The sequence below is a fragment of the Fundulus heteroclitus genome, chromosome 7 (assembly GCF_011125445.2).
Source record: "Fundulus heteroclitus isolate FHET01 chromosome 7, MU-UCD_Fhet_4.1, whole genome shotgun sequence".
NCBI lineage: Eukaryota > Metazoa > Chordata > Actinopteri > Cyprinodontiformes > Fundulidae > Fundulus > Fundulus heteroclitus.
The window spans coordinates 12,142,155-12,160,268 of NC_046367.1; the positions used below are offsets into that span (position 1 = coordinate 12,142,155).

General features: G+C 40.6%; 1 protein-coding gene across 2 annotated transcripts in view; it reads right to left on the reverse strand.

Annotated features, from left to right (window-relative positions):
- man1a2 (mannosidase, alpha, class 1A, member 2) overlaps nucleotides 1-18,114 on the reverse strand; it is a 131,261-nt gene that overhangs the window by 22,846 nt on the left and 90,301 nt on the right. For both annotated transcript variants that reach the window (XM_012852461.3, XM_036138928.1), the window contains 3 exons: nucleotides 8,239-8,333; nucleotides 5,541-5,664; nucleotides 3,668-3,761 (listed from right to left, as the gene is read on the reverse strand). In XM_012852461.3, the coding sequence (XP_012707915.1) occupies nucleotides 3,668-3,761; nucleotides 5,541-5,664; nucleotides 8,239-8,333 (313 nt within the window). The remainder of the gene's footprint in view (nucleotides 1-3,667; nucleotides 3,762-5,540; nucleotides 5,665-8,238; nucleotides 8,334-18,114) is intronic.

An 18,114-nucleotide genomic window follows, 5' to 3' on the forward strand; every position in this document is an offset into this window, starting at 1 on the left:
GAAACCATTTTGATTTAGCTAGGGTGCTAAATTAGCATATTAGCATATATGTTGATATTGGTTTCGAACACTCTGCAAAGGGTCATCCTGCTACATGCGCACACTTACAATATGCTTCTGGGAAAAGTGTGGTTGCTGATGGTGCATGATTACTGATCAGCTCAATTAGAAATGATTTGATATTTCTGCAAAGATTTATTAGCATTAATGGACCATTAGTAAGTATTTTGCTAGGTAAAGATGGTAAGAAAGTACATTGCCTTCTCCAACAGACATTTATGAAGTAAATGTGCAACATGTCTCTTCCTGACATACACAAATACAAACCATCCATTAGAAACATCTTCCCTTTCGCGCAGCTCGCAAGCTAACTTTCAAACCATTAATGTACTCATCCATCTACCAATAAATCTGCCCTGCCTCAATCTTTCATCCATTTATTTCCTCAAGCTTTAGGCTCAAAGTCTGCACTTATGAGTACATAAGTTCAAGTGCCAAACCTCCGATCCATGCATTACTGAGCCCCTCAATTTGTAAATATCCATAAGTGCCAGCAATTCATTTTGTTCAAAGGTAAAACAAATAAAAGATGGAGGATATTTAATATCCATCTACAAATAACTTTGGAGTTTTATGAAACTCAGTGTTTCATATAGCACACTTGCCATGGCAACTTAAAGCCTACACATGCATACAGTTGCACTGTATTTAATTTTGAACCGATTTCATCTTTTTATTTCCTCTCACTGAATGTGGGATTAACCCCGAGGAGATATTAGTATCTCACCATCAAACCTCTATTTAAAGAAATCCACTGAATGCAGGTATACAAAACAAATGCATTTTCAGACTAGAATAAACCTATATATATTTATTTCTCAAAGATATTAAACAAAGTATTTACTGCTATCTTGTGAATGTTTAATTACTGGTATTTTTTTTTGTTGGAGAAACTTGTAAGAATCCTCAGGGTGAATAACATCTTATGAACTAACCCTTCCAAAATGTTAGAATTAGCCCAAGCAGACATGAAAAAATATTTTTGAATATACATTTTGGAAGACGTCTGACACCAGGCCTTAGTTTAATCTTGAACACAATATACTACAGCAAAAACAAACAATATAAACTATATTTGATATGTTTTTGTTTAGAAAGGTCAAGCAGTTTGTCATTTTACAGGTTTTTCATGTTCACGGTTATGTTCACATTACATAACTTTAAAGGCTGAGCCACCATTTCAGTTCAAATATTTAGTCCCGACATATTTCCGAAACTATTATATTAGGGTGACCATATTTTCATTTGGGAAAACCAGGACACCTCGGAGCGGGGGGGGGGGGGGGGGGGGGAGATGTTTGTTGTAAGGTAAACGCGCCCGAGCGGGGGGGGCGGGGGGGGGGGGGGGGGGGGGGTGTAAGGCAAACGCGGCCGAGCGGGGGCAGGTGAAGAGACAAGCGCGGCCGACAAGAGCGAAAGAGGACATCGCACGTAGCGCAGTGCCCTAGTGCCTGTCAATTTAATGGTCCAATGAAGGTAATTTAAAAAACAGGACATTTCCTCACTTTCTAAAAAAAACCCGGGACGCCCGGGACAGGACGTGAAATACGGACATGTCCCGGGAAATACGGACGTTTGGTCACCCTAATTATATTAAATTTATTTACTTGGGTTATTGTTGCTAGCGTGTACTCTGGGCACGGCCTGTCTTACACAACTGCACTACTAGTTTAGACATTACAGTCAGGCAGTCTTGTAGACTGCTCAGGGGTCCTGTTACAGGGCCAATCAGGTAGAGACACAGTGCACCGTACTGCTCCGAATATCCATTGAGCAGAGCGGCTTCGTTGCTAACCAATGCCTTACTTACACATAAACAGATTTTTGAGTTCATTGTCCCACATAAAATCGGTCAGTAAGCACAACGGTAATAAAGCTCACCGGATTATAAGGTGCACAATCAATTTTACAAAATTTAAGGATTTTAAACGCACTTAATAGTCTGAGAAACATGGTACGCTAATATGCTAACTTAGCACACTAGCTAAAATGGATTACATGAACTACTATGATAAAGGTAGCTAAGGTTAAATATCATTCTAGGATACATTATATTAGCATATTGAAAAACTACTTTTAGCCAAGGCATACCATCCCCCCTCTAAAATTAAAACATTTATTTATACTTTTTCAAAAACACAGATATTTGTAAATTTTGAGATAAGGACATAGATCAGTCACTTCATTATATACAGGTGGCCCAAATGCAGCTCCTTGTCTTTATAACCGTACATGACCATATATCTACAGTGTTGGCCTCAATCCACTGGTTTCCTATCTGTAAAAGAAAACATTTCAGGATTCTATTGTTGTTTTTTAAGACCATGCCTTGTCTGCTGGGGGCTTTAATGTCACTACACTTAATTTAAAACGCCACAAACAAACATTCAAGGTGCCTTTAAAGACCCACAACTTCTCACTGGAAGTTGCTTACACAATACAATTCTATTTCTGTATTTTTGTTGTGTTTTATGGAAAGCTCCTATGACTTTTAATCGTCTCCATTTATCCCTATTGATTCCCCTGCTGTGATTTTATTCTTTTGTGAGATGTTAGTTTATTACACTTAGTTTTGCTGAAGCATTTAGATTAGCACTTCAGAGGCAAAATAAATTAAAGAGCCATTAAAATGTTCTCTGCTTTTTAAACATAACAGAAGCAAATTTACCATTTATTGTCTCCACTCAACATTACTCTTGTAAAAATAACCCTGTGTCTAAAGGCAATAATATCAAATAAACTATCCTTTCAAAAGAAATATGGAAAACAAAAAAATCTGTGTTTAATTAGTATAGAGTTATCTATTTTAATTAAATCCATTGAATATAAGCCAAAAAATGAATAGGCTAGAAACGTAAGGTTTCAGAGGAAAGTCTCTGTCATTTAGCAAACAGGCTTAAATCGGAGGCAACCAGACTTTCACTCAGTTCTCTCAGGAACTGGTTTAAAGCATGTTTGCTGTTGCAATGACCCGGATAACTCAGAGTTTGCACAGCCGTCTCTCTGTCGTTTCTTAAAGAACTTCTCTCTGAGAGCTGATAATTTCTCTGGGCCAACTGCCAAATGTAATCAATCCAGTGACAATGCAAAAGTCCCCATCTTCAGTCTTCTGCTTGAGTCAATTTGTACTCATTAATGAGTATCCATTAAACTTTTGTCTTTTCTTCTAGTGGTGTTAATCTCTCTTCTCAGTTGTAATAGCACGTCTGAGGGAAGTTTCAAGCTCACAAGAACACCTTCTCCCAACTGGTATGTTTGACACCAGTGATCCAGAGATGTAATGAATTACTACTGGGTGAATACTCTGATTGGATGCAAAGTGTGCAATAAAAAAGTGTTATAGGACACCTATAAAGAAGTTCTGGTCAAATATCCTGATTGTTCTAAACTATTGTGCTGGCTCAAACGTTAGCTGGTAACGGCAAGACCATTGACACTGGTAACACATCACAACGAGAGATATTAAATAGCTCTCTCCGCTGCTTCTTGTGAAAATATTACAGTTGTAAGTGTGGAAAAAACATTAAAGTATTCATTATTGATTTAATTTTGATTTATTTACATTAAATTTACAGCAAGACCAGATGTGTTGGGATGAAGTACTTACGCTGGCCCCAGCGGCCTGTGCGAGGGTTTAAATAGTTTGGGTAGAGCCCGTTGGGTCGGTCCATCTTAGCTAGCAGCTTCCGGATGTGCATTACCTGAAATAACAAACAAATCAACTAAGTTTTAAACTGTAATGCAATGTACTCATTGACAGAAAAAAAGCTTGTCCGCAGACAGAAAGACACACAGAGGTGGAAATGAACTGAATTGCTGGGAACAATTGATAACTGATGGGAGAGCTTCGTCAGTAATGGAGGAGCACTGCCACAGATCGGAAGGTGAGGAAATCAGGGCAAATAAGGAGGAGGATGGAGCTGAGCAAGGAGCGGGAAGTGTGGCAGTGTGTTTCCACACTTTCCTCGCGATCCTGGAAGCCTTCATTTCAGATGTAGAGTACTATTCAAATGCTTTTGCTTGGGATCCTGATGAGAAGTGCCTTGCAGAAGACCAGTCTGAAGGACACGCGCCTCGGGATAAGGAAAAGTTGACGAGGGAGTTTTACAATTTTTCTGAGGAGGTGAGAGGCGTTCTTTGACATCTTTGTGCCTCCAGGGTTAGGTGAATTGTATTGATTTTTTTATTTCAACTTTATTGAAATAAAAATAATTCCTCATTATGTGCTGTGTGGATTTGTACCAACCAGCTCACAGCTCAAACTAGATCACCTGGCATTACCTTTCACAGGGAAGACTTAACATGTACTTATGATTACATTTATTAATTCTAACGTCACGACACTATATGTCTGTGGGCGCCATCGTTTCTCCATGTTTTTCTAATTGTGAGCATATGCAATATCGTACTTCCGGGTTCTGTGGTCTTGTTCTGGTAAACATAGACAAAAGCACTTTGTTTAATTTGACTCTATATGTTAGTAAAGTGTAAAACACAGAAATAAAATATAACAAGCAGCCAACAGGACGCAATAATTTAAACTGAAAACCTTTGTGTGAAAGCAGAGAACTACTGGTGTGGAAATTTGCTGAGTCATATTAAGTGACTAAGCCCCTTTAAAGTAAGACAGTTACCCTGGTAAAAGGCCTGATCTTGATTAGTGGAAGAGAATATACCAATGCAACAGTGTGCATGTCGACAGTGAAGGCCAATTAACCAGAGAGTATAAGGACCAATGATGGATGAGAGGTTTACATCCTGTGGTGAATCTCAGTGCTCCATTCATATTGATTGTGGTGGCTGAAGCTAACATCTTGATTGGTCAATCCAGGAAATGGGAACGTTGGCCAGAGAAAGCAGAGCGGGTTATGGTAGATGTTCCCATTGGTAGTAGGGGACACTTACTGAAATGAAACCAAGTCAGGCGTGTGTGAGCAAGTTTGGTAAGAAACAGCCACTCAGCTGTTTCATTCATTACCACAGCAGCCAACTCCTATCTGCTGTAACTGGCTATGTTTACATGGACATAAGAGATCGGAATAAAGGGCTGATTGGGAAAAAAATGCGTCATGTAAACACTTTGATTGGAATATTGTGATCGGATTAATCGGAATGATTTAGTATTACCAATGAGCTAGGTGGTTTATGCCAATCATATAAACACTTATTCCGATAATGTCATTCAGGCTGCCCCGACTGCTTCTAGCCATCAGTGGCTAGACACTATGTTGGGTAGGCAAAATGTTAATTTCCTGGCGCATTTCCATTCTGGGTGCTGGGAAGACAGAATGAACACACTTCTGCGTTTATCTTTTTCAGTACGTCTCCCCTTACCTTTTGGCCTAATACAAAGTTCCTTACACTGTTAGCTTGACAACAACACAGTGAATACATGCAGTGCAACAGCAGCAAAACTTGCCACAACGTTAAATGTTAACATTGAATATCAGCGACACATATATGTATGTGAGCAGTGCTACCTTCTGATAGTAAACAGGGTTTCCTGTCAGATAGGTGAGATGAACAAACTCCATGTGCAGGGTCCCAAACTCGGCCAGGATGCTGCTGCCGGCCGACGCCCAGCCCCAGTTACGACCCACGCCGCTGGAGAGGAAGGAAGAAAAAAGGGAAAACTTCAGATTCACTGTTGGGTTCACCTTCAGTCCAACAAAACAATACAAACAAAAGAACAGAATAATGGCTTCATTAGGAGAAATGTTTGAGGGGGCCACTTGAAGAGGCCTTTTTTCATTTCCCCTAAGATTTGTCTTTCAATTGAGTTGTACAGGATACATCACAGTAATAGAGAAAGATTTTTTTTAAATGATTTATCATGGTTTCATTATTTTGAGGTAAATACTGATTTTTTTTGCACACTCTTGAGATCTACAGTGTGTCTCCAAAGAAGTCAGACGTCATATTAAACGTTACGTTTTCTTGTCTCTAAATACTTGTGACCACACCTAAATGTTTGATCTCCAACCGTCTTCAAAACTGGTTAGTAGGAGAGGAATGAGAAACAGTGAAAGAGTGTTTGCATGCGGGAAACCAGAGTGTGGAATCTGTGAAGATCTCTCATATAAGTGTGTCCATCTTGGTTGGATTTTTTTATATAATTCTCAATATGTAGCTCCGAGCCCTGTGGTGTGTTTACCTGCTGGGAGAATCAACTAAAACATAAAGCTCTGGTTTTCTGAGAATTAGCTTGAGGAAAACAAATCCCTCTATTGTACTACACCTCAGAGGCTTGGTGCTTGGCAACAAACCACCCATTAGTTTTTTGAAGGCCTGTTTAATGATGATGTAACGGTAAATGGGATGTAAGTGATGTAAAGTTATTACACATGCTGGGAAGAAAGAAAGGAAAATATACATATAAATGCATACATTTAGGTCCCAAAGGTTTATTGCTGTGAAAAAGAAGAAAAGGCACAAAAGCAATGAGAGCAGTAGATCCAGTAAAAGTGTCTCCAGTCTGTTCCAGATCTGAGTGAAGCTGTGCAGCAAGGCTGAACCAGGGTTTTACACTCTTCTGCCGCCTCTTTAGGAACATAAAGGCACTCTCTGGTTTTAAAACCCAATTGTTTGAGGTCAGAATTTGTGTGCAGGAGATGTAGGATTAGCAAACATTGCTCTGCCCTTTGAGCAGAGTTTGCAGTTACCCACACAGCCTGGTGAAGAGGTCTAATCAGGCAAAGTGAGTGAAAACGCCTGTGTGGGTGGAGCGTGGATGTGCTGAAACTGTGCCAGAATAATTGGACATTACTGTTATTTGCAGACCTCTAAGCATTATTTAGCCGTCTAACACAACGATATTTCAGATATTGATTTGAGCCGAGGCTTGCATTGCTTTTGCAACCCTCAAACCTTTATTTTAACAATAACTAAATAAGGTGAGTGACTTTGATCACCGCCGAGAAGCAGAAATACTGAATTACTTCGGACCTGCACTCCTTCAGACATACAGGATAGATTTTTTGAGTGGTTAGAGGCTCCTACTGAGTCTCTCTCCATTCCCAAATTAGATTTTATAAAGTTCTGTATAGAGACGGATATAAAAAAAAAAACAAATAAAAAAAAAACAAAACAGAAACGTTAGTGTTGCTGTACTAAAAAAGCTGAAATAATGATAATGCATGAATAAATATATTTTAATCCCCAATTCCTAAATACTCTATATATTATTTCCATTCTTAAAACTAAACACTGCATACAGACAAAACCCTTTCCACTAACTGAAGCGTGGGGGTGTAATGGCAGCCAGTTAAATGCGTCTGACGGCTGAAGTTTGGGTCAAACTGGGTCATCAGCTGGACAATAGTCCCAAACAAATCTGCAACAAAATGGCTGCTGAAGAAAAGAATCAGGGCGTTGCTGTGGCCTAGTCAAAGTCCAGACATCGGTCTGTTTGAAGAGGTGCGGTGGGATGTTAAGAAAGCTGTGAAAAAAAATCAACGGAGTGAGGAAATGGTAAAGGAGCTACTGAACCATGTGCCATCTCTACGAGCAACCACAGTTTTGGTTTACTTGTTCGGGATTGTGGAATCTGTTTTTGGAAACTTGGATCTAAATTATCTTATAACCGAGTAATGATAGGAAACAAGACTAAAAGATTAGAAGTAACATTTCGGGTTTTAAAAGCATCTGCAAGGACATGAAGGTCTCTGACTTTTACTTGCAATTTTTGTAAAAGGAAAAAGCCTGATTTACCATTTTAATAAAAAGGCGCAGCTTTAAAGTTGCTGTAGTGTCAACAGGCTATTTAACCCTAGCCCTATATGTTTGTTCAGCCAGAGCAAAATGTTTTACCCTAACCCTAATGTTAAGGCATTAACATCATTTCAGCCTATAGCTAGAATACAAACTGTTCCGTTTTAGCGTTATCTTTAATAAATAATAGCACTGCTCAATGGGTGTTTAGGGTTTTTTTTTACACTGACGGGTACATTTAAAGAATTTTAGAAGCTGGTAAAGAAGCAATCAATAATAGGATAAACTTTCATTTTGTTTAAGAGTACTTTCTTTCTATTGATATTGTAGCTTTCAGTAAGTAGCTAAATTAATGAACCAGCTCTGACCCAAGCGACTGAATGATTGTCGTGTAGAAGACATGGCTATAATGTAATTGTGTCCTTTCAGTGTCAGTGATGGAGGCTGGTTACTGCTGGTGTTGCGGACCTTTTGAGGTTGACCATGGCCCAGGGGATCCCGGTGGGGGTGTTGAAGGCAGGAAGGAGCTTCTCAGCCAGCTGGACTGCCTTAACTTTGAACATCTGGAGAAACAGAGAAGAGTTGGAGGAAGATACATAGATTATTACAGTTTATTCAAATATTTTATGGTCGAAAAAGTTCTTCAGTGCGATACTTCCTTCAGAAACTGCTGAATGATGAAAAAAAAAAAAAAGTTAGCTAAACTATGATTATTGCATGAAGATATGAATCCTAGAATATAAAAAGACTTTTACTTGTGTTGCAGAAAAATAGGTGGTTTAACAAAATTAGCTTTGATGAAAAGGCCAGACTAGGGACTGAGCAAAGATGAAGGATCTGCCAGACTCGGACTTAATTTGATTAAAGTACAAATTGACAGAGTGGACATGTTCTCCTTTTGATCTTACACAACCTACTGCCAGATATGTGCGAGAGGAAGATCACAAATCCGCTGCAGCTGCTGTTCTCTCAGCCTGTCAGTTAGGTAACATCTCATTTATCTAAAACATCCTGTTTACTTCTCACTGCTGAGATACACAGAAAACAGACACTTTCTTTGTCACCTCGACATGCACTGATCTGGCTTTTCCAGCCCAATACAGATTTTTCCTTTTTTTTTTTCCTAAAAGAGAAAAAAAAATTGTTCTTTGATAAAGTTTTAAATCCAAAAGAACCTGAAGAAATGACATTATTTCTATTAGTGGATCAGAGCATAGGTTCCCAATCTTTATCTGATGTAATAAACTCAAAAGAGTCAATCTTAAATACGTGCTGCTGGTTGATGGCCTGATAAAAGAGGTTTTTTTTTACCTTTTGATGCATTTGATGAAAAAGGAAAAACAAGCTCTTTCTTCAGTATTTTACCTCCTGGTAACTGATTAGAGCAGTTAATGGGAAAAGTTGGTGGTTCTGACCAATTTTTTAAATCAGTTGGCACAGCTCTGTATTTATCTCAACATTCATTTAAAAGTTATTGTAATACCCAAAAGTGCACCTCATCCAAAGTTCATTTAAACAGTGGGAGCTAGTTGACATAAAAACAGCGATGCTGAGTAAAACGGCTCCTCACAGTGCAGACGGAGAATGAGTCTTCGACAATTTTCTCAGGGCTGGGGAGTCTTTATAGATATAGAAAATAATCTAGACAAGAAAAACCTTTATTGTCCCACCATACGGGGAAATTCCTACCATCCCACAAAGTAATGATGGAGCAACAACACAGTCTGGTGTTGCAGAACGCTGAAGCAGACAGTACAGAGAGGACTTGGAGGTCAAACTGGAGCTAAACATCACAGAGAGACTCAGACAACGACGGCGGGGAGAGAGCCCCACCGTCACACAGATGCAGAGATGAGTCTGAGTATGTGCAGCATGTGAAACGCTTAAAATGCAAAGAGAAACATATCAGTGACGGTTGAGAGAGGATCAGAGGAGGCCAAGGAGAGAGAAGCAAACAAAGCTGGTGTTCACAGGACTTCAGGAGCACATCTCACATCAACACAGACGACTGTTTAAGTACAAACTGCATCAGAGTTTTCTAAATGTTATTAAAATTAGAAAGAGCAACTTCTAAGCTTTGGATCAGGCCAACCTTCTGCTCTTCTTATTATAAAGCACTTGTATTCAGCAGCACATCATCACATATTTAGCCCTTTACATCAAAGTGTTTCCAGTGACCATTTCTGTAGAAACGTTGCTGCTTTCTGACGTCTGCTGAGCTCAAGCTGAGCGGTTTCTGGAACTGCTAATTCATCCTTTTCCACTCCAGATTGTTAAAATAAACCAGAAGAGCTACGACTCTGCCTCTCGTCAGACCTCAACCTGATTAGAAAGCTAATCAGTGAGACCCTAAGAGCTGTGCTAAATCGACTCCATGCAAACCTCAATGAACAAAGGGAACATGTTGCTGATGCCTCTAAGCGATGACAGCATAGCTGAAGGAAGACAAAGATATACTTCTCTGTTGGATCAGTAAAACAGCAAATATGTTGTTAACACGGTGGAGAAGGCAGGGGAGGTTCCACCATTAAATAAAAGAAGCTAGAAAACCTTGTGAGGCTAACATTGAGTAAAGACGCTGCTCGCCTCTACAAAACCTGCCTATGTAGATACGGCACCGCCATCTACACGTGCCAACTTGTAAACCCGTGTCAGGGTCTGTCCTCATGTGTGCTCATCCCCCATCATCATAAAAGCCTTCATCTATCTGTGACCCCGCGTTTGGCTGCATCAAGGCCCTTAAAGTTTTATTGGCAGCGCTGCTGCTGGTAGCATCAGGCAAGAACGACGTCTAAACGACCCATCAGAGGCGACTGCCAGCCGCCTTCGCAGATAAAACTGCATGGTTTATGACGATCTTCTTCCTGCAGTGATTTCCTCCAGACACAGGCTTGAAGAAAAACAAAAAAAACCAAAAAGAAGAACAAGACGCCAACAGGGAAATGTGACGACAAACAAGGGAACGGAAACCTAAGAGAGGTATAGAGGGATTAGTTTAATTAGTGCCAGTGTATTTTCCTTCTCTCGGCTCTCCTGTGGGGGACGACGGAGAAAAACAGTCACGTTTTGTATGAGGAGGTATTTTTCTTTTCTAACAGATCCCAACGCTGGTGCTTTTTAGATGGTAACTTTTCCTGAAGAGCACTATCCGATTAAGCATGTAAACTAAATTCAATAATAGGGAGCAGGACGGTGCTTAAGATCAGATGTTCTGTCAAATCTTATATTCTGGTCCTATAACAAACTGCTAAGGAGAGATAATTAAAAAGCTTCAAGGCTGCGAGGAGAGTCGGCATTCATTTGTAGAGCGCGTCCTCATTTTGCAGTCTTCATAATGGATGGATGTTATTCACGCTGACAATCTGTCCCGGCTAACCAATGACTACTGAATCGTGAAATGTAACGCCGTCGCGCCGTCAACAAAAACAACACGCCGCTCAAGTCCTCTTTCTCCTTGACACATCTAATCACCGCTGCAGAATCCCCCTGAAGGTCTACGCACATCTATTCTGCTGACATCATATTTAGCGTGACATGGAGACGAGATTGGGGCGTTAGGAGGTGCGAGATAAAACCTTTGGGGAAGACAGGCCCAGGCAGGTCTTTGTCATTTCCTAACCTGCTCCAATCACTCTCCCTCCAGGCCCGACAGTTTGATTGTCCGGCCTTTTTTAAAATGCATTACGGCGCTCTTAGAAATCGATCACTCTGGGATGTATTCAGTGTGCGCACACAAACGCGTATGGATTTTAAACCCACGAGAAGGAAACCAGAGTGCAATGGGTGATACGTTGTGTTCGCTTTACAAAGAAAACACATTGAAAAGAATCTGCTCAGTTCTGCTGCCACAGATGTGCAAAGCTGTAAAAAAGTTAATTCTAACCTCAGACAAAAGCTGAATAAATGCTAAATGCAGTTTTCATCTGATTAATTAAGAGAAAACAATTGTGCTAACCAACCTGGATCCAAGTGAAAAACGTGTTTTAAGCATTGGCTTGGTATAAGAGCATGAACGTCACACACCACAGCAGCTCAAGCAATTGTAGGCCCCGACTTTGACTAGGCCAAAGTGACACATTTTATTAATGTATATATACAGCAAGCAGGCTTTCGCTGAGTTATTCTGAGAAGGTTCAGCAGTCTACTGGCGCTGACAAAGTTGACAATAATAATGTCCAGATTTTTGACAGGGAGAACAGACGGTTTGAAAGAGGGGTGAAAGAAGCCATCTTGGTCAAAAGAGAAAAGCCAACACTGAACAGAGGGGGAGGATTGCATTTCCAACTCTCCAGAGTTTACAGCTGAGTCCTCCAACACATTCCAGAGAAATTACATCAGCAGTCTCATCATGATTCAGGTGACCAAGTACTCCGCTCCCATCAAGCAATAGCTTCTAATGACCCAGGATAGTGGTGGTGGGTCATTGATTTGCATCTGACTGAGAATGTGACTAGGATGGTTGGTCTCCATGTCCTGAAAAACAGCTGTGCACCAACTACAGGTTGCTGAAGTGCAAGAGACCAGAATTGACAAAAACTCCTGGATAGGTGTCTAAAACGTTCTCAGAAAGAACTGAACGAAAGTCCGGTTGCCTCCGATTTCAGCCTGCTTGCTGTTGCGATGACCCGGATAACTGATCGTTTTGCACAGGCATTTATATTTAACCCATTCAGAGGTGGATGCGGTTCTATCCTTCAGATCCCTGTCCTGCGGCGCAACCCATGTGAGCTAGAGCTTTAAGAGTTGGTATACATTTTTATCAAATGAGTTTCCATAAAGTCAGAGTATTCAGTAATATGTCCTTTAACTATAGTAGAAGAAACCAATGTCCCTTTTTAGTATGGTGGAAGTAAACTACTCAGCTGTACACTGTCTCTATTAGACATCAGTTATACACACACAAAAGACAAACTGAGGTAGCGCGCCTGTGTACTTTGATTTTTACAGGGTAAAATGGATTTTTATTCTTTAAATCTCTAATAGTATGGGAGTTAGGGTCATTTTGACCTTTTTCCCACAATAGCTCATCCATTCAAGCCTTGCATACAGCCACTTTCCACAGGGCGACTAACACGGTCTCTGGGGTACACAGTGGGCCACTGTTGACATGTAATGAAGCCTCCTAAAAGGATTACGGAGAAGACTGTGGAAATGTGCTGAATGCGTCTGCTTGGAAGGACGGGCCCTGGGGGCCGAGCAGGCGAGACAGGATTAAGTCACTCACTGTGTGTTTGATTACCGTGTGTCATTTTTCAGACTTTGTTATGCCAGTTCACCATTAGCTGATCCATTTACTCACATTGTTTAGCATTCACTGGCCTGGTATCAAAGGCAGGGCGAGACACAAAGAGGCGCTGCCATGAGAGAAACTCAGAGGCTGTCCCTAAATTAGCTCTGAGAGGACGTAATTTCTCCAAGTCACAATATGTGTAAATGACACACTTGACATCTGCTTCCCCATTGAGAATTTTTAGAAATGAGTAAATCTGGCTTTGAAATTGACTGTTACTGCAGACTTCCTTATTTACTCAATCTATAATTTTTGGTGCTCGCTTACTAAATCTTTCCTTCAATGCTATATATTATACAGCTATATTTTTTAAAGCACTTTCATAACCTACACTGCCATCTGAACCTTTTCACATTTGTTACGTTGCAATTACAGCTGCGGGGGGTGTCGTTATTTTTCAGCCACTCTTTGCAACAGAGGTCAGTCAGCTTAAACACACTAGTGTGTGTAAACAGCAATTTTTAAGCTTTGCCACAACTTCTCAATTAGATTTGGATTCATACTTTAATTAGGCCATTTCACCACATGAATAAGCCTTGATCTAAATCAGTCGACCTGGCTGTACGTTCAGGTTTGTTTTCCTGCAGGAAGGAGAACCTCTACCTCAGTTTTTTAAATCTTTGGCAGCATCCCCCACAGCAAGATGCGCCCACCACCGTGGATCACAGTGGGGATGGTGCGTTCAGGGTGCAGGGTACAGTTCATTTTCTCTCACAAACATCTCATGCCAATACAAAAGAATTGGATTTAAGTTCAGAACAAATGTCACAGAAGCGTATTTTCTAGTTAGGAGACCTCGGACAATTAGTTGTGCTTCATTTTATTAGTTAAGGTGTTTTAAATGAAGGGGGGCTGAAATCATTGAGTTATACATTTACTTTTCAGATTTGTATTCCCAGTTTTGAACTACTTTGCATTTGTCTATCAGATAAAATCCCCCAAAATATGTACATTTTTGAGGTTGTCAAAAATGTGAGGAAGTTCAAGTGGCAGGAATGCTTCTGCAATACAATTTATTTTACACACAACCACTTGAAGTCAACCAGAATGAGGGCAACGCTACCTATCTAAGTCTAAGAACTAAACCTTATAGCGAAATTAGCATTTCTGATCACTTTCTTTGTAAACCAAGAATCTAAAGTGTAATGCTTACATGAAAGAGAAACTGTCTTTTCTTCACTGTTTTTTTCAAAAGAAAATTCATTTGTCTCCTTTCCCTGAAAACCCCGAAGTTCTCAGCATTAATCCCTCTCTTGTGTTCACTACCTTCCCATCTCCTTATGTTTTTCAGCTGCTCTTCATCAACCCCCTCTGCCCAGCCTCATTCCTCTTTGCACTAATTCCTTGACTTCTTTTCCACTGACTTATTCTGACTTGCACTTCAGCGGTCTGTTTCCCCCGGCTTTGCATAATCACGCAAAGTTGTTTGTTTGCGGGGTGCAAAGTCCAAAGCGGAGTTAAGATGAAACATTTTCTCCTGTTTGTTACGGCATCTTTGTTTCTCGGTTTGCCTTGTTCCTCGTGTGTTCGCCTGCTGGGTGGCACAGCAGCAGCAGTTACTGAGCATGTCATCGCCTCCATTTCTGCAAAAGAAAAAAGGTTTTCGCAAAGCAGGTTCAACAGCTGCAGCTCCAAATAAGTGGAGTTGGCCTCATTATCTGCTGCTCTCTAAGTGGAAAAAAGTTATAGATTGGCTTCATTTCATGCTTTTATAATCAGTAAAGACTATATGAACATATTTAACAAATAAAGTCACATTTTAACCATCAGGTGATCTGCCACTTGACAGCTTTTCCTCTTTCCCTTTCCTTTTTCAAGTCAAATTTTAAAGTCCGTAAGAGTGAGATCAACTTTGCACACATTACAAAAAACACAAAAGTCCTATAAGGCAAACAGTAGCATTTTACTCTGTGTCCTGGTCTTTTATCATGGCATGGATGCACAAAGCCAGCTTTACCGATGCTCATCGATATATCTAACTATACTAATATGGACCAGTGACGACCTAATCTGTACACACGTGGAGGCTGCAAGAAGGGAGCTGCTAGGCAACAAGACGCTGATGCAAATCCAGACCCAAAACCTGCTGAACCTTAGCCACGTAACTACCATCCCAGGTTAAAAAAAAAACTGCATTACCTGAAACATTTTTCCAGTAAAAACATCTTATTTAACGTGACAATGTCTGTGTTTTCAGAATCATAGCCTAATATTTACATATCCAGTAAAATGGATGCTTGTCAAAAGAATCAGAATTGCAGGACATATAGAGACGGCAAACATCAATTATGAAGTAAAAATTATCACATTGGCTCCACCAGAAAATGTGTTACTTTTAACAAATAACAATTAAGTAATGTTTTCCTTTTGCCTCCGATGTTTTTGTTTTATATGTAATGCTTATTTTCTTTTTTTTGTTCATGTACAGCACTGAATCATCTTGTTACTGAAAAGTGCCTCATAAATAAACTTGCCTTGCCTACTTTAGATTTTTTTGTGTTTCTATTACATTTTGGGTTTATTTGGTGTTATATACATACTGTATGTTTCAATAGCGATGGACGCAGGTCAAATGAGTGTGTATGCATGTTTGTTACCCTTTAGTTTCCATGTGACTTCATGCTAGTCTCTTATGCCCTTCTCCATGAGCTCTGCTTGGCTGGGCTTAAAGCTACAGTTGGTAATCCTGTTCAGAAACACTGTTATACTAGGTAAAATCATTATTTCATCCTGAAACTAGTTAATACTTTATGTATTCAGAAAAAGGAGATTAAAAAAAAAAATCATTGTTCATCAAGTTGAAGGCCTGTAAAAACTATAACCAATCTTTACCATTTGGTTCAAAGGGCAAGTATTAGTCAAAGTTTTATTCCTGCTCTGACCCAGAGACGTTATATACTCACCCCCCTCTGTCCCTCAGGTTCCGGGGGAATCGCCTTATCCATTGGTTGTCCCACATGCCAATCATTCTGACATGCTCATGTAATGTCAGTGTCCGTGCTCTTTCATTCCTAGTTTCTGCTTGCTGGCTGCGCATGTGTACCTCTAGTGTTTATGTATCCGGCTAGCTTAGCGGCTATAGCTTAGCGTTTAACGGCTCATTGTAGCTGCGCTACTCTCACTGTATACTTTAAACATGGCTGAGAGTCGCAAGAAGCAAACAATGTTCATGTTTATGAGAACAAGAGGAAGGCCTCAGTAGAAAGAAATAAGACCAGAGTGGATTTGGGAGATTTTTTTCACACGATTCCCCTAAAGAGCAGAAGAGCGAGGTAAGACGGTTTTGCGCAAGCACAGTTATTTAAAAAGGGACTTGGGGAAACTTCTGGAAAAAGCTTTACCTCGTCTCCACCTGTGTTTGGTTCAAAAAGTTGTTTACAGCTCTTGATTGAAAAACTACAAAACATGGAGGATTGTGTCTGCAATCCTGCCATGACCAACACCACAAATATTCAAAAGTCCTCATTTCCCAAACTGGTGTGCTGACGAGCAGCAGCTGACGCAACAATAACTAGGGGCATCAGGACTTTCCAGCCTCCACAGTTTAAAACTGAGAAGCAGGTTACTCAGCAGGTCGGACTTGTTTTTATCTTGAGCTCAATGCACAACCGTGTCACAGTCACCTGCTTATAGGTTTGGACCATCTTCAAAACTATTCAGTCTAGAAAAGCTTAAGTGATCTGCTTAGACAGCACACTGGTAATCATCACAGCGGAGCTCGGTTCCCCTGCAGGTATCTGTCTGCGCTCCCGCTGAGCAGCGGCGGTCCAGATGCAGTCAGGAGGAGACTGAAGCCTTCAAATTCAGTTCAACGCATGCAGCATGTGACAAAACATCAGAGGGTGTCTGATGCTCCCCGGTGAGATCAAACAGCCCGTCATTGGATGCAGAGCAGACCCGTCCCTGGCTTAGAGCTAAACCTTTCCTTGTTCAACATGATGCAGGCAGACAGAGACGAGCCGCGCAGTTTGGCGGTAAAAGGGATCGGACGAGAGCAAAACAACATGTGAGGCGAAAACCTAGCATGTCTGAAAATAAACCTTGAAATATTATTTTGATACTTTATCACTTTCTTTTTTCAAAGTTTCTAAAGTTTTGCCTCCAGTTTGCTATTCCGCCAGCCTCGCATTAACTTTTTCCAATCCATCTTTGGTGTTCAGCCTCTCTCCATCATACTTCCTCTCAGCTTTTACCATCATTATGCCTGTACCTCTGTCTCTCTTCTCTAGCACCTCTGGGCTTTATCTGATGTTCCATTGCTGCCATCCTCCATCTCTTTAACTCGCGCCCTCCATCTGCTCATCCACAGGATGGCTCTACCACAGTGTTTATGCCTGCAGAGTCTAGGCTTCACTTTTAGATACTCTCCTCTCATTATAATACATAACAGGACTTGGCTTACTCCCCTGACCTTGTTACTGCTAGGTGCAATCTGGCTCATCCTTGTCCTGCTCACTGCCATAGCATCTGGCTTCATTTCTTGTGCTACCTGCCCCCAACGCTACATTCTCGCTTAGCTTGTTCTACCGTTTCTCTGCCATCTAAGCTTCCTAATATATGTTTTAGGTCACAACGCCATAAATTCAAGATTCAGAATTAAAGCGTTACCCAGCCCCGCTTAGACAATTGTTAAAGCAAGGTTAAATGGCTGAATGGAGAGAGAAACAGGTAAGGGGTGGGTGGATCGGCTAAACAAACAAATGGACTGATGAATAGATTGATAGATGAATGTGTGAAAGAACTTCTGGATGGACAAACAAGGATGACTGGCTGTAGGAATATATGCATGGATAAATGGATGGACAGATGGATGGACAAATAAGGATGCACAGAGACAGGTAGGTGAAAGAATGGATGGAAACATTGGTGAACAAGGAGGGATGGGTGAAAGATGGGATGGATGAAAAGGGGCGGGTGGGCGAATAGATTGAAAATGAAGGATGTTACTGTTACTGTCAATAAAGGTATTGACAGTAATAGTCCCTTTCATTTTTTTCAACGCTGAATCCAGACGTGGAAAAGACCTAAATTACAAACTTTTCTAGACGGCTCAT